The 17,862-nt window shown below is 32.3% G+C and overlaps 1 protein-coding gene across 1 annotated transcript in view; it reads right to left on the bottom strand.

Annotated features, from left to right (window-relative positions):
- Positions 1 to 379: 379 nt before the first annotated feature.
- Positions 380 to 17,862, bottom strand: part of LOC117111489 — a gene marked incomplete at its 5' end in the record, with an annotated part of 40,094 nt that continues 22,611 nt past the window's right edge. The window contains 9 exons of the mRNA XM_033254408.1: positions 380 to 1,925; positions 3,305 to 3,451; positions 5,309 to 5,407; positions 5,807 to 5,863; positions 6,661 to 6,708; positions 15,009 to 15,128; positions 15,458 to 15,577; positions 15,746 to 15,856; positions 15,959 to 16,069. Coding sequence (XP_033110299.1) covers positions 826 to 1,925; positions 3,305 to 3,451; positions 5,309 to 5,407; positions 5,807 to 5,863; positions 6,661 to 6,708; positions 15,009 to 15,128; positions 15,458 to 15,577; positions 15,746 to 15,856; positions 15,959 to 16,069 — 1,913 coding nt within the window. The remainder of the gene's footprint in view (positions 1,926 to 3,304; positions 3,452 to 5,308; positions 5,408 to 5,806; positions 5,864 to 6,660; positions 6,709 to 15,008; positions 15,129 to 15,457; positions 15,578 to 15,745; positions 15,857 to 15,958; positions 16,070 to 17,862) is intronic.

Below are 17,862 nucleotides of genomic sequence, written 5' to 3'. Positions count from 1 at the left end.
GAAAATTTGCAAAGATTCAAATACCAGAAATGGAACATGGTGATCAGTTGATTATGTAGAAGAAAGGATAATGTGAGTAATCATACAGAAACGGTTTGTGATTCATGATAGTATCACCGGTAAACCTGAATTAAAAAAATTCCGCACCACATTCAGTACAACATGCCATGCAGCATGATCTTTATGCATTGTTAAGCACCTCACTCTAGTTCTGTTGTTCTACTATTACTGTATGTATAGTGTTACATATGTTTAAATTGGCTAAGAGAGCCAGAAACTAGCACCCTCATTGCATTGAGTGTGTCAAATTGCTTCTTCTGCTTATTTTTTACTGGTGTTAGTTTAGGACATTTCATGGGTTAATTTCCAAGCTTTCTGGTTTTTTTCCATGTTTCCATATCTAGCATCATGAGCACTTCTTAAGTGGATATATGTGCTATGTAAATCATATTTTATATTACTACTTTTACGGTTTCCACTAAATGGTTTGATTTACAACTAAACATGATGATGAATACAATTATTGTATTACTGTATTTTAACTCTCAAGAAATTATCAAACTGCCTTATATCTTAACTCTATGTTCAGTTACAGCTGCCGATTAATTTAGTTCTAGGCCATGTCCGATATTATCCAATGGTAATCATTCTTGATAATGCAAATCAGAAAACAATAAATAAAATTGTATCAATATAAAAACCATAACTTCCTTGTAATAGCATCATGTGTATTATGTATTTAAGAAATATTAAAAATACAAATTAATTAAACACGCATTAAACACCTCTACAAAACTTGCTACCTGATTGCAATTAATTTTTCTACTATATATGAAGTATAACTCGCCTACTAGAACACTCTTTAACCATATCATCCATTACAGCACCTGGGATACTGCAATTACTCATGCCAAGATAATTCAGATTAGGAGCTACAGCAAGCAAAGTGGCAAGTGAGGAACCTTTGATTTCATTGAGGTTATTTCCACTGATATCAAGCCATGTTAATTGCAACACAACTCGCCTACTAGAACACTCTTTAACCATATCATCCATTACAGCACCTGGGATACTGCAATTACTCATGCGAAGATAATTCAGATTAGGAGCTACAGCAAGCAAAGTGGCAAGTGAGGAACCTTTGATGTCAATGAGGTTATTTCCACTGATATTAAGATCTGTTAATTCCAACACAACTCCCCTACTAAAACACTCTTTAACCATATCATCCATTACAGCACCTGGGATACGGCAATTAATCATGTTAAGACCATTCAGCTTAGGAGCTACAGCAAGCAAAGTGGCAAGTGAGGAACCTTTGATTTCATTGAGGTTATTTTCACTGATATTAAGATCTGTTAATTGCAACACAACTCCTTCTTGATACAATGTATCAGCAATATCATTCACATTAACACCTTTTATATCACAACATATCAAACGAAGTAACTCAAGTGCTGGTGCACTACACAGCAGATGAATTAAAAATGATATATTAATTGATTTTAAACTACGTTTGTAGTACCTTGTAATATCGTATTTGAAATTTAATTTCTTACATTCAGTTGATAAACTACTGACAATATCATTAGTACATAATTCATGGATTTCCTCTAAAACATTTTGTTCATCTTGTACAGCAATTAAAACATGAGCAAACATTTTGCCAATGTCTTCAGATGATTGTTTCAATTCAGTTTTTGAATCCTTTATCATCCGATTTACTTTTCCACTCATCAGTCGAATGATCTGATCATCTGATTCTGAGATTACCTTCTTACAGGGGCATATGACCTTCTTACGGGGGAATATGACCTGACTAAACATCCTTAGTGATTTACATATGTCTTCTATGTGACTTTCATATTTAATTGTACCTTTACTCGGCAGCTCGTGTGCGACTGATGGTTCACTGTCATCCATATCTGAAAAGAGAAACAACATACTATTCAAAGATGTTATTATTAATATTATTATTATTTGAGGTATATTTATTGAAAATTCAATAATAAAAACATACATAGCAGCAAGAAGGCTGAATTGCATAAGGATTTACAAAAGAAAAATATTAAAATGGCATAAAAATGACAACACAAACAAATACAGTAAATTACATACAAAGGTGACATACAAAATAGAAAAAGCATGAAAAAGCAAAACCAACATCAAAGTGCGAGAAAACCATGGAAGGAGCATAGAAAATATTCTCTGGACAATAAAGGGAGGGGGAAGATTTGATTTATCATATCAGCCAAAAATGGGATTGGACTTATTTGGAAAATATTGAAACTAACAGTGTCCAGTATCTATCGCATTTATATTAATTAATATGAGGTATTCCTGGAGTCAGGGATGATTACGAGTAATTGCCTTCCAAAAATATTTGTGCATATTTTTTTTATAATATAATAAACTTTGTTTGGGTATAGACCAAGTTGCAATCTAAATACATTTAAGTTCAATGGCCTTCAAGCACACAGTAATTTTCTGCCTATGAAAAATTTTATTTGAAAGAACAAACAATAAAATTAGCTATGACTTTTTATTTAAAGATTTAAAAAGAAGCTACAACTATTAGCTCCACAATACAACATAGTCAGGTTGGTGTGTTGGCTTGGGTAGAGAGGCTGTAAGCACAGAGGAAGACATCTTCCTTTTTGTATGAAATGATATAATGTATGGAACCCATAATGTTATCCATACACAGTGCAAGACCAAGACAAGGCATGAACTTTACGAGAGACACTGGCATGAATTTATCAGCTGAGACAGTCCCACAAGGAATGCACTCAATTTTTGGCTTATTATCATCAGTTGAGAAAACTTGAAAAATGAAATATTTTGGTCATGTTGATTGATTTGTCAGGAACTCACAATTCACATAATACTGTATTTCAATCAATACATAATACAGTATTACTTATGATATATCACAGTCCAAGTTTTGAAACTCACAGTATTTTTTTAAATTGTGGTTTGGGAGCTGACATATTAAGCTGCTATGATAAAAATCAGCCTACATTTGTCTTAAATTCTATACTTAAATTAAGTTAAATTTATCAATAATAATATATAGCACAGTATTTTCCAAAAGACATTGGTCAAGTTTGGGACAAATGAAAATAAACAATGTTTCATTTGCACACTGTTGATACTGTAAGAAGCCTATAATTAATTACAAATATTAACTCCAACAATTAAAGAACATTCACACAACACAACAAAGATTCACACACAAATGACAGGTATTGATGGTCATAAGGTCGGAAGACAATTGTCAAAAAAAAGAAACTTAAAAACTCACCTTGACTTGATTTAATGAAACTTGGTCCAATGGATTGTGATTGAGTGAAATATTCTTTTTTACGTTCTTTTTCTTTGAACAAGCCTTCATCCTTCCCATAAAACGTTTTTCTGTGTAACATCTTTGCTACATAGCCTCTTAGGTCACCTATATCAAACAGAATTTTAAAATACCATTTATACCAACCAAAAACATGATGAATTCTTGCAACCTCAGGTAACATGGAAATAGTGCACTCTACAGGTCATTTTTAAGAAAGATTTCACATAAATAAAAACCCCAATTTTACGAGCCTGGTCTAACTCCCCCTCCCCTACCTAGTGTTTTCCAAAATAGTTTTAAGTGGACAGAAATAACAATAAATCATTGGTAAAAGATAAAAAGTAAGCTTTCAGGCTGATGTGCCAGATTTTTAAAATATTTTTTTCCATACTTGCTTATCGATGCATACAGGTATTAGGCGTTTCCAGGCATCTAGGAGTACTACATAAAAGATTTGCACCTCAGCTACACCCGCCTCAGGCCCAATATGGCTGCCAATGTTTTAAGGGATGTAGTACCAATAATAGATACCTGCAAATGACACTTTTGCCTGTCTCATATACATCGATAATCATGACACTCAATTAATAATATGACTTTCTATTGTCAAAAATAAATAACCAAATAATACAATATAAAAGATATAGATAAGCAAGTATTAAACATTCTCACATAAAAGTGAGGAGGAGGAGGAGGAGGAATGTATCGCAACATGTTTTCATCAACTTGAAACAAAAGCACCTGATGCCCCAAAATTTTTCTTGGGCGATCTCAACCAAAGTGATTTAAGTCGCAGTCTACCATCTTTTACATAACATGTGAACAAGCCCACCAGAAATCAAGCAATACTAGATAACTGTTATGGGAACTCCCATTTCAAATATCAAGCGAAAGTGTGCCCTCAGTTGGGTCGTTCAGACCATAACAATGTTTTGCTGATGCCTAATTATGTGCAAAAGGCGGTATAACAAGTTAAAAGGAAATGGAGTGATGATGCAAAAGAAGATTTGAAAAACATGCTGGAAAATACAGATTGGGGTAGCTTTGAAAGTGACCATTCCTTTTGTGAATCTGTGGAAGCAATCTCTAGCTACATAAATTTTTGTGTTGATATCACAATTCCAAAATATACAATTAAAATTTTTCCTAACAACAAACCATGGTGTTCAAGGAGACTCAAACTTTTACTTAAGGAAGAAAGTACTGCATGTGCAAAAAAAAAATATCGATACCTGGTTAAAAAGAAGAAGAAAGAGATTGACAAAGAGATTTCAAAATGTAAACAAGATTACAAGTCCAAGCTGAGTCTACCTTCAGGAGGAATGATTCCAGACATACATGGAAAATACTGCGGGACATTACTGGTTACAAATCAAAAAAGAAACAATAAATAAAGAAAATAAAGAAGCAATAATAATAATAATAAAGAAGCAATAATAATAATAATAAAGAAGCAATAATAATAATAATAATAATAATAATAATAATAATAATAATAATAATAAAGAAGCAATAGTACAGTAAATACGGCCACTGAAACATCAGTCTGTATCATGGAGTTTATTTACCGGTTTAAAATCACCTAAACTACTGTATAAACCAAGCATGTTTTTAATTTATTTTGTTTCTTTGAAATTCATGTACAATGTATGTACATGTTATGTCATGCTATCTTGAAAAGAAGCCCATATTCGAGGCTACTTTTGCAAACCAAAAAAGGGAGCTTCAATTTGAGATGGGCTCCGTCTCGATATTAAGCACATTGGGCTTCAATTCGAGGTTTTACGGTAGCTTTATAATTGAATATATGTTAGATCTTCTATTCCTTGTTTCCAAATGAAACTCCCACTATACAAATATTATATTAAAACATCAACCAATTTAAGGCCATTTAGGTGAAAATACAGTAATATGTTCAAAATATATCAACCAAGTTAAATGAAAAAAAAAAAGTAAACTTACTATAAACCAATTCAGGTTCCTCGAAAATAGGATATTTAAGACTTGTAAAATATCCTTTCGGCATTTTAGATGATGAGTCTATTGATAATTTTTTCATTTCTATTTTAAGAGAAAAATATATGGTCATGTTAAAGTCAGACAGCATTTTAGCTTCACCAAATGATTCATAATTAAAATTGTTGGTCTCATTTTAAAATGTTGACAGAATGGCCAGCATGGCCAATCAAAAATAAATATGAATCCAAAAAGCTTTTTTAAAATTCCCACAATGCAGTGATGATGAAAATATTTGTATTATTACAGTGCTGAATCATAAAAATGTAATAGATTGATTTTCATTTTACTTTATATAGGCTAAATTTTTCTAAAATTCAAGAAATTGCAAGTTTTGGTAAAACAAAAATAAAAATAATACAAGTTAATACATGACAATCGGTTTAATACAGTGTAGCAAAATGTATTAACCAAGATTGAAAATAAAAACGTAAGTAAACTCACCAGATAATCCAACATCAAGTTGTTCAGGAGGATACTTAGGAATTACTTTAGATTTTCCTTTAAAATGTTCAGAGAATATAATATGTTTAGGAAAAATCCCAGCTTAATATTTCTAAAAATAATATATAACAAAATGTAATACCCAAATTAATTGAAATTAAAACATAGTAAATTCACTATATAATGCAACATCACTGTTTTTAGAATTATATTTAAGAATTAACTTAGATTTTCCTTTGAAAGAGTGACACAATTATAAATCCTATTTCCTATTTTAAAAAAATATATGGAAAAGTTAATGCAAGTGAGACAACTTTTTTCATCAAATGATTGTTAATTCATATCATGCCTTTGTCTCATTAAAACATTAATTTTAATAATTGGTTTAGGCTGAAGGACAGATATGTCAAACAGCAAACTTATATAAACTCTTTTTAAATTGCTTATCCCTTCACAAGACAAACAAGACAAGATGCTCTGCATAAGTCTCATTATGAGGTTTAGTGAGGTTCGTGTTTTATTTGTGAGAAAAATCTTTGTTACTGTGGCAGGAATTGAATCCAGGACATGGGATTAGAACAACAGCATGAAAAGCCCAATCAAATAAAAATATGAATACCGTATAAAAGATAATTTCTATCATTATTTCCACAATACAGTGACAATGAAATTACTTTGTATTGTTACAGTGTTTAAACTTACATATAGAAAATAAACTTTTCTAAAAAAGTTTTGGAAAAAAAAAACCACCCCCACAAATACCAATTAAATAAATAAATGTCAATCAGTTTTATATTGACAAATATAATATTCTCAAAATGTATCAACCAAGTTAATTGAAAATAAAAACTCACCAAATAATCCAACATCAGGGTCTTCAGAAGTTATTACGTCATATTGACCTTTTGAAATTGATATTTAAAACAAAAATATGTGGTAAACATGTTGCAAGATAGACAGCTTTTTTCATCATATGATTGGTAATTCATATCATATTTTTATCTCATTAAAACAGCAGCAAGCAAAGCCAATCAAATAAGAATATGAACATGTATACTACTAATAAAATTATAAATTTCCAAAATGAAGTGAAAATGAAATTATTTTGTATTGCTACAGTAGTACATTGTTTATAATAATATTTGGCTTTACAAATCATACAGTAGCCTACAAGATGTAACATTTTCCTAAAAATCAAGAGATCATAAGTAACAACAAAATAAGGGTGGGTTAAAGAATTTAAATGGTAGTTTATTGCAAAATAAATGATGAATGGGATGATATATAATGTGGAGGACATAAAAAAAAATGTTGGGAGCAATTTATGAATGAACTTCAATGGAAACATGAGTGGAGTCAATTTTTACAATTGACTCCACTCATGTGTTCAAAATACCAGAAAAAAAAAAACAAAAAAAAAATTAAACTAAGAAAATTAGTAGGACATAAGCACAAGGAACTGAAATGCCTAAAATCATATCTAGATTTCCTGGAGCTAACATTTGCTCTGTGATAAACTGGTTTGTGGAATAAATGTGGAGCTGGTTTTGGAGATGCATGCTGTAAGGATCATAAAATAGGTACTGCAAAAAAATTAAAATTATTTAGTTTTTGAGATAGATTACAATTATGTAAGACCATGAAGGATAGATCCCAGATCCAGTTATGAAATACTATATGTGATTTAAGTCGCAGTCTACCATCTTTTACATAACATGTGGACAAGCCCACCAGAAATCAAGCAATACTAGATAATTGTTATGGGAACTCCCATTTCAAATATCAAGCGAAAGTGTGCCCTCAGTTGGGTTGTTCAGACCATAACAATGTATTGATGATGCCTAATTATGTGCAAAAGGCGGTATAACAAGTTAAAAGGAAATGGAGTGATGATGCAAAAGAAGATTTGAAAAACATGCTGGAAAATACAGATTGGGGTAGCTTTGAAAGTGACCATTCCTTTTGTGAATCTGTGGAAGCAATCTCTAGCTACATAAATTTTTGTGTTGATATCACAATTCCAAAATATACAATTAAAATTTTTCCTAACAACAAACCATGGTGTTCAAGGAGACTCAAACTTTTACTTAAGGAAGAAAGTACTGCATGTGCAAAAAAAAAAATATCGATACCTGGTTAAAAAGAAGCAGAAAGAGATTGACAAAGAGATTTCAAAATGTAAACAAGATTACAAGTCCAAGCTGAGTCTACCTTCAGGAGGAATGATTCCAGACATACATGGCAAATACTGCAGGACATTACTGGTTACAAATCAAAAAAGAAACAATAAATAAAAAAAATAAAGAAGCAATAATAATAATAAAGAAGCAATAATAATAATAATAAAGAAGCAATAATAATAATAATAATAATAATAATAATAATAATAATAAAGAAGCAATAGTACAGTAAATACGGCCACTGAAACATCAGTCTGTATCATGGAGTTTATTTACCGGTTTAAAATCACCTAAACTACTATGTGGTAAACATGTTGCAAGATAGACAGCTTTTTTCATCATATGATTGGTAATTCATATCCTATTTTTATCTCATTAAAACAGCAGCAAGCAAAGCCAATCAAATAAGAATATGAACATGTATACTACTAATAAAATTATAAATTTCCAAAATGAAGTGAAAATGAAATTATTTTGTATTGCTACAGTAGTACATTGTTGATAATAATATTTGGCTTTACAAATCATACAGTAGCCTAAAAGATGTAACATTCTAAAAATCAAGAGATCATAAGTAACAACAAAATAAGGGTGGGTTAAAGAATTTAAAGGGTAGTTTATTGCAAAATAAATGATGAATGGGATGATATATAATGTGGAGGACATAAAAAAAAAATGTTGGGAGCCATTTATGAATGAACAACTTCAATGGAAACATGTTCAGTTGAACATAACATTTTTAAAATTGACTCCACTCATGTGTTCAAAATACCAGAAAAAAAAAAAACAAAAACAAATTAAACTAAGACAATTTGTAGGACATAAGCAAAGGAACTGAAATGCCTAAAATCATATCTAGATTTCCTGGAGCTAACACTTGCTCTGTGATAAACTGGTTTGTGGAATAAATGTGGAGCTGGTTTTGGAGATGCATGCTGTAAGGATCATAAAATAGGTACTGCAAAAAAATTAAAATTATTTAGTTTTTGAGATAGATTACACTTATGTAACCTGTAAAAGGTTCTCTTGGATGACACCCCATCTGACACCATTCCTCGAACCCTTAAACCCATCATTTCTACAACATGAACGCTCTCCCAAAGTACAGGGTATAGTTCATGTGCACTCACAGAATTGGTTGCAAAGTAAGCAATCGGTGCTTTCAGTGATGTAAATATTCCTCTTACCATCACGACAAGTACATGTGTGGCGATTGGCGCTTCTTTTGAATCGCAACGCCGTTTGAAATCACTCATTTCTTTGGCAATGTCACCGACATCGATAAACCCAATGATACGACCACTCTTTTGGCTGTATACTTTCATTTCATCAAAAAGCAGAACGACGTTCCTTTGAAAGTCCTCATATGATTCCATTTTGTTCTCTTCGTACAAGTTTTGAAGAACAGATGTGTTGAATCCTATATTTGGCTCCATAAAATGTGTATACTTTCGTAGAGTAAACGCAGCAGGTAATTTCAGGAAGTTACTGTCTCTAATAATTTTGTAGGCCTTAGGAGACTTCGAATTGATGGCAATGCACCACCTCAAGATTGCAGGATGCCAACGCATCTGTTTCCCCCTTTACAAGGATTGCATTTGTTGTTCCCATACATCGCTTAAAGTCATCACTCATCATCTTGCACACTTTACATTTGACATTTTCGGAAAAGCCTTCACAATTTAAGTGCCTCACAGTTGAAGAAAACGTGTTATGCCCATCACTAATGCATATATCTGCCTGATATGTACAGTTCTTCCAGTGCCCGAACTCAGTGTGGTCAGGACACCCTAAACACATGGGTTGTCGTGTATAAAACAGAGAAGATTGACCAGATCATTTCTTCTTAAAGTATCAGGAAACAAGGAAAGTAAACCGAACTTTTTGTTTACAATTGTGTCAAATATCAAAATTGGCTAGGCGCCCGATATACTGGATCCTATGGTTTTGGTTATGTCGAAAGTGAAATTTCCATATCTTTGTAAGGCATGTGTTGCAAATAAACTTAGGGAAATGCGATGGGTCGTTATCAACATCAATTCCAAATGCAATGAAGAGGTTATAATATAACCTCTTCTGCATTCCAGATAGAATTCACCTCCACATACTCGACAAGTGTAGGTTGATTGCGTATTCTTTAAGGAATAAAATGAGTAGTAAGTATTTTAAAATAAATAAAAAATTTTCAAAAATTAGGAAATGTATTTGTTATGAGGGTTTCGTTGAGTCAGCCTCGCTGTAAGAGCTACCCTCATAAAAGAAAGTGGAATAAATAGATAAATAAATAATACAATTTGATAAAATAAGCCTATGTGATACATCACATTTTTGTCACATAAAATTTGATAATGTATACAATGGTGGCTTGAGGCTCGAAATTGTTCCATCATTCATTATTAATATCTAAATAGCAAAACAGTTGAATATTGATAGTGTAAATCTCTTAATAGTAAATATCCGGAAAAAAATATCCCGAAAAACGTCCCATATTGCCTATTAGTATTAATTAAAATTGTTGTAGAGCATTTCATACACATCACATTGATAGTACAATGTACATAGTAATAGAGCTTAAGGGTGGAACCATACATTCGTAACATATAAGCTAGGCCTACTTGGCTAAATTAGTAAGTCCCTCTTTTTAAGCCAAACCTACCATCAGACCTACTTCTTTTCGTGGCACTACATCTAAACAAGAATCTAAAGTTTCCTTCAATCCCACACATTAAAAAAAAAATCTCAATTAATATTTGATTAATTTAATATGATTTGTATAGGCCTATTACTTATTCTACACCATTGCCTTGATCAAATGCTGCTGATAGTAATCAAAAGAGTCTAATAAAAAATGATTTGAAATACTTACTGGCCCATCCATTATTAGCTGAATTGACATAAAATTAAAAGTCTAAAGTTGCTTCGTAAAAATGGTTAAAAGTAAGATAAACGCCTGTGCGCGAACGCACATTAACCTAAACCAGACGTGTTGGTAACACATAATCAACGCGAATAATGATTTACGCTACCCTGCATTCAGCTTAGGCAGCGTAAAACTGAAAAATACTCTAATTTTAGATTGATTTTTCGAATAGTTAACCCTCGTTAACCCTAAAATTACTTAGTTTATTATAATACTCAATCATTTATTAATTAATATTTGTTAAAATTAGAATTAGCGAATTTTGGCCAATTTATGAAAATTGAAGTTGAAATATACTACACGTTTAAAGGTCATGTAAATGTTCCATTAAATTCGACACTTTTTTTGGTGGAAAATATTAATATGTTTGATATTTTATGAGAGATAAATGTATCAGCTTCAAAATGGAAACGATTGCGCAGCCATAGTGATTGACTGTATGTAGTGCACATCGAGAAAAAATGGTGCTCTCCATTTCGCCATGTTCAATTTTTTGGTAAACTATGCATGCTGAAAATTTGATGGTGGGGAACACATGGGACATCAAAGGCATCGCGCAAACGTTCTTCACGCGCTGCGGCAGCTTTGATCTTGGTACATTTTCATGGCGCTGCGTGCGCTTAGCTTTTTCGAGTGATCTCCTCAATAATACCTCCATGATCTGACCATGTCACAAGTGTTATAAATCCTTGACCATGAAATATAATTTTAGACATCATAATTCTCATTAAAATGGTTTAAAAACTGATATATTGATAAATAAAGGATTTGCGTGGCAGCAATTTTGAAATTCAAGATGGCTGCCAGAATGACCTCAAATGAAATATTGTAGTTTATAGTAAAGATTTTGAATTCTGTGAGAGCCTGGGTATGGTTCTAATGTAAAATACGGCAATTATGTAATTTTTAAGATACCATAAAATACTTGATCTTAATGACCTTAAATGACCTATTTGTGGCAATCTGACCAGGTCAGAAATGGTATGATGGTATTCCTTGATTTGATAAAATTTGAACTGACTCTGAGTACCATTCATACAATACAGATCTTGCCATCTTACATTCTTGAGGTCGTACGCAAAATTGACCTTAGTGTTAGGATTACATCTCCGCTTAGTATGGTAAGTGACGATATTCGGAGATCCTGTGATGGGTGAAAAAAACAACAACAACGCTGTGATGGTCAGACAGACCAAGCGGTGATTCTCTTATAGGGCCTCATAAAATTCACTCATATTAGTGTATATCAAATCAAGTGATGTGGCTTCTCTGGTTGCGACCTTAACAACCTGTTTTAAGGGATACTTCAGAAGCAGATAGTCTCTCATTTTGTTAAAGTCATGTGACGATAATACCCGTTTCATGATGTTTGCAACATATATGGCCTAAACTTTGTGTTATGTGGGAAACCATCTCCCAATCATTATTTATGCTACTTTCTGGGTGATATAAAGACCAAAAGAAACATTCGCAACTTTATGAGGCAAGCGTTTAGGGTGGATCGTTATCCAAATACTTTCAAGTGATTCGTGGTGAAGATCAGTCCATATCTTGAATGACAGTTCTTCCCGGACATACAATCTTTGACTGAAATTGCTGTACACCGTTGGCCAATTTTATAAAATTCGCTAATTGTGTAAATCATATATTTTTAATGCTGCTTGGCGCAAAAGGGCCTACTTCAGGGCTAAAATCCACTTTAAAATTTCAAAATCTTCTAAAATATCTACAGATACAAAAATATCAAAAACGTTGAAATGCAGCTACAGAAACAAAGTTAAAAAATGACAGTAGTAACAGACACTGAACAAGAATACAGGGAGTACTCAGCCGGCCTTGCGTGCACTAGTTTACGACACTCCCTTCATCTGCAATGTGGGTTATGTAACACCAGCGGGTTCGGTTCACTATGAGCTAGTCTGTGCATGCAATGCTTAGAACAATAGTAAATCCAAGGGTGTTAGTCACTAGCTATGTCTTTTGATTAAACGAAGCCAGTGCTAGGAAACAGCTCAAAAATAACACGATCACAATACTTTAAAAAAAACACAGGAATTCCAAAAAAACTCCACAGAAAACTTCCACAAACCTTCACGGACGCATTAAACACAATCAAATCAGATTAAGGTAAAAAGCACAATTTTAAGAGGAAAATAATCCTTTCCTTAGCTGCCTGCTCCTCAAGCGCATAATAGATCATAATGGTACAACACTTAGTGTATTCTATTTGTATTAAGGCCTAAAAAATTGTGCTAAAGTTGATTATTGATAAAAAACGATTTACAAATATTTATTAGCAATGGCCTATCACAAAATGCTGAGGCTTAGTATGAGGCTATTTAAATCCTTTCTATCACCTTTTTTTATAAATTGGGACTACTACTATTCCATAATAATCAGTGATTATTTTTGACAAGACCATGGGCAACAAATTGACTGACACGTAATACATACTCCACTGTCATTCTCATCCTAACTGAAGGACCAGAATACACAGTAGCTGTGGAAGCAGCAATGTGAACTATTGTTTACAGGCCCTATGGAAAAATTACAAGAGTACATAAGGTGCAAATATCTGTTGTTTTGGGCTGCAGAATGAGGCCTAGATTTATTCAATAGTTGGGGTTTATTGACAGATGAAGAAAAATTCCTACTGGAAACAACTTGAAAAATATACCAAACAACATCACTTGACAGTTCTTCAAATATTTCTCCAAGGGTGACGCATATGGCATGCCACTTTTTTGAATCTCTATTATAAGTGAAAATTAAAAAGATATGGTTTTTTGTTTTATTCTACTACTGCTATTGCAGATCAAGAGCAACAACTTGCAACAACAGTGAGCTAACTCACTTTCACTTGATCCCAATAGCTGTGTCTTGTGTTCATATGTGTTGATTTAATATGCTGATTCATTATTCTCTCATTAATCAAGCTATCGTATATATATGCCTATTAAAGTATTATTAAAGTATTATTAATTCATTAAAGTATTATTCAAGCTCTTATTATTACTGGTATTATTATTATTATTTTAGACCTAATCAATTATTGATACAATAATGTCCTCTATCATTCAAAACATCCATTATGATTTAATTAAACAACAGCTTTTTGAATGTGGTATTGCCAATAGGAAACTGCAGTTTTTTGGCATTGTGGCAGTGCCAATAGAAAACAGCAGCTTTTTTCGCACTGCGGCAATAATGCCGGTAGAAAATAACAGCTTTTTTCACACTGTGGCTGTGCCGATAGAAAACAGCAGCTTTTTTCGCACTGTGGCAGTGCCAATAGAAAACAGCAGTTTTTACACACTGTGGCAGTGCTCATAGAAAACAGCAGGTTTTTTTTCGCACTGTGGCATTGCCGATAGCCTCAGCCTGTAACAGCAGTAATTAGGCAGTTGGTAAATAAAACATAAATGACACTTAAATCTAATGATATTTAATGTTATAACATTATATTCATTGGTCGCTATTTTATTGTATAAAAGAAAAAGCATTTAGAAAAATAAAGAAAATCATGAAAAGAAAGAGGATGATGAGATTTATCACAAAAGAGAAAACTTAAACATAATTATGACATGATATTAAATGCTGATGCATTTGGATGATTGTACTGATATCAATGGATAAAATAGATAAAGATGACTGTTCAACAGCAAAAAAAATAGCAAAAAAATAAGCATTGTAGTTTACATTACATGGTGGCTTTATGGCTTAATAATTTGTTGTGCCTTGATTAAGAAAATTAATGTTATGGTATAAAATTTCAGGTCACCATTGATTTCTTGATAACAGAAAAAATCATGGATTTACCAGCAATATCATTATCAAGCAAACATCCAAGTTACTTTACACAGAACTTTTTTTTTAAATTTCTTTATTGTGTGACATATCTTAAAATATTTGATTTTTTTTTTACATAGCCATTGAGGATAAATATCTAGTCCATTTGGTACCATGGACCTCAATTATTAAATAATCTGTGGTTAATGTTCAAATACATTTCCAAGAAACACAATTTGGTGTTATACGTCAGAATAACTAAAAATAAAAAAACAATATAATAATAACAACATTGAAATCTTTAAACACTCACTTTCACTTAGTCTCACTAGCTCAGCCTTGTATTCATCACTTGACAGTTCTCCAGGTGTTCCTTCTTGGCTCAAAGTGGATGCCACATCAGGCATGTCACTTTTTTGAATCTCTGTTATAGCTGTAAATTAAGAAGGATTTGTTTTAATCTTCTGCTACTGCAGAGCATGAGCATCATCAACAACAACTACTATGATAGTGAAATAATTAAACTCATATTCACTTGTTCCCACTTTTTAGCTTTTTATCATTATCGTTGCAAGTATAAACAGGCCTTTAGCCATGGAACTGCTAAATATGTTCAGGAGTGGGTAGTGGATGGCATATCTGATGTGTAATATTTTTGTCTCCTATTGCACGTGGAAATTAAAAAGGATGTTTGATTTGAAAAGACGTATATTGCTGCTACGCAAAGAAACCAAAAAATATTATTTAAATATTTAAACTCACTTTCACTTGTTCCCTCTAGCTGTATCTTGATTTCATCACTTGACAATTTTCCAGATGACCCTTTAAAGGTCATAATGGATGGCACATCAGGCATGTCACTTTCCTGAGTCTCCATTATTGCTGAAAATTAAGAAGGATAATATATGTTTATTTTATTATTCTACTGCTACTGCAGAGCAAGAGCTACTGTAAATCATCAACAACTATAATAATGAAATACTGTAACTATAAATTAGTGTTTGTTCTATAGCTACTGCAACAATATAATACTAATTTCACTAAACTCACTTTCACTTGATCCCACTAGCTGTGTCTTGTGCTCATCAGTTGGTAATTTTTCAGGTTTTACTTCAATGGTGGCAGGTGATGGTAAATCAGATGTCTCACTTTTTTGAGTCTCTATTATAAGGTAAAATTAAGAAGGATAAAATTTGTTTTGCTCTACAGTAATACACAGCAACAATGAAAGCAACAATTTAATACTAAAATAACTAAACTCACTTTCACTTGATCCCACTAGCAGTGTCTTCTGTTCATCGCTTGATAACTGTTCAGATGTATCTTCAAAGGTGGCAGAGGATGGTACATCATGTGTTTCACTTTCTGTCCCCACTTTAAAGTCATTTTTGAATGATTAATAATTGAAATTCTGAAGTCTACAACTTATATTTTATCTTTAATATTAAAATTCATATTATAGTACTGTTGTTTCTGGTAAAGATATCTACATCACAATCAGACAATTTTTTTAATGCCATTTACCATGAGTATTAGTCCAGGAAAAAAATGAGGAGAGCGGAATGTTAGAAGCAATAAACATAGCTAAGCTGCAGATAGGATTTTAGTGTCTAAACTCATAATTTCTAGACAGGCAACAACCCAGACATAATATAACTACTGTCACTCAACATATGCAAAAACTGGTGTTTATTTGTTTTAAAAGTAATCGCAAAATATATTTAAAATATACAAAACAAGAATAAGAATATAAGCTACTAGTACAGTTTGCTATGCAAAGAAGCTAGATTTTGATGCCAAAATAAATTTTACTGACTAACTTTATCATTTTTGGTGCGCTGAAATTGAAAAGGTAGGTGACATTTTTTCTCCCATCATCAGCTGCCATTTTGAATTTCAAGATGGCTGACGCACCACATAAAACATGGTCATGATTAGTGTCAATGGAAAGGGAAATATACACTGATCATTTATTTTCATTACACCTAAACAACATACTACATATTTACAGAGATATAGACCAATAAAAGTTGTCGTGTTTGATATCATTTAAAAGCTTTGCCAATGGTGAGTAATGTTTTACAGTGCATACATATCAGAAACTGTGCAGTTTTTCATATACAGTATTGTCCAGTAAATTCCTATTATGGCATACTATGGGACCATGAGGGCCCGTTCCCAACCGTCAGTCAAGCCGAAAAATATAAAAAAGAGAGAAAAATTTTAGTTAAAGGGAGGAAAGAGGGAAAAAAAGGAGTGCACCAATGAGTTCAGTGGCAATCCAGCAGTGGGTGAAAGGAGATTTTGATTAGTTACTACTTATTTACACCAACCGTGGTGGGGCTGAGGTGGGCGTGGCGGTGTTAACTTCATTTTGTGCACCCACCCCCCTGTCAGAAATTCTCTGGATCCGCCCGTGTAAAGATGAAAAGACTTTAATTATAAGACAATGCCAAAAAATATTGTGATTAATATTTTGCACACACATTTTTAATTTGAATAGTTGCGTGCGTTACATGCTTAATCATGAATATATTGATCTAAGTTCATCAGTGTAGCTTTGACAATATAAATAAGTATCTATTTAATAATAGGCTTTATTACAGTAAAACTTAAAATTCAGAGACGAACAAAAGTTTAATTTTGCCATAATAACTTCTGGATCGCTTTTTCTTCAGGTAATCTAATAGGCTTAAAAATACCAATATAATGACATTTGAGTAACAAAATCATTGATTGTTTTTAATAAAGTGTCACTTAGATACCACAAATTATGGTGTGCTCTGAAACATGATAAGGCCAATCTGAATAAAATTACCATCGTCCTTTAAGGTCCATTCGATGATTTTGTATGCTTTTATCATCTGAATATCCGAAATATTAGTAGGCCTATTATAATGTATACATTATTTTAACTGATTTTACCATGCAGTGTATAATATCTTGTATTTATAATATCAGTTTAGTTTTTGAGATATCTTGTCTAGGACAAAGTCTTTTAAATGCTCCTCACATCCACACCCTACTTAGGACAGTCACCAAAATGTAATAATTTCTTATTGGATTTATACCTAACACTCACTATGATTATCTATTATGTATGTGCAGCCGTTTTTGAGATATTTCAAACACAAGAAAAAAACTGAAACAGCAAACCCTTACATACA

The sequence above is a fragment of the Anneissia japonica genome, unplaced genomic scaffold (assembly GCF_011630105.1).
Source record: "Anneissia japonica isolate Jap-2015-1 unplaced genomic scaffold, ASM1163010v1 scaffold288148_len106226_cov131, whole genome shotgun sequence".
Classification (NCBI taxonomy): domain Eukaryota; kingdom Metazoa; phylum Echinodermata; class Crinoidea; order Comatulida; family Comatulidae; genus Anneissia; species Anneissia japonica.
Note: the sequence above shows the minus strand (reverse complement) of the source record. Positions and strands in the feature narration are given on the sequence as shown.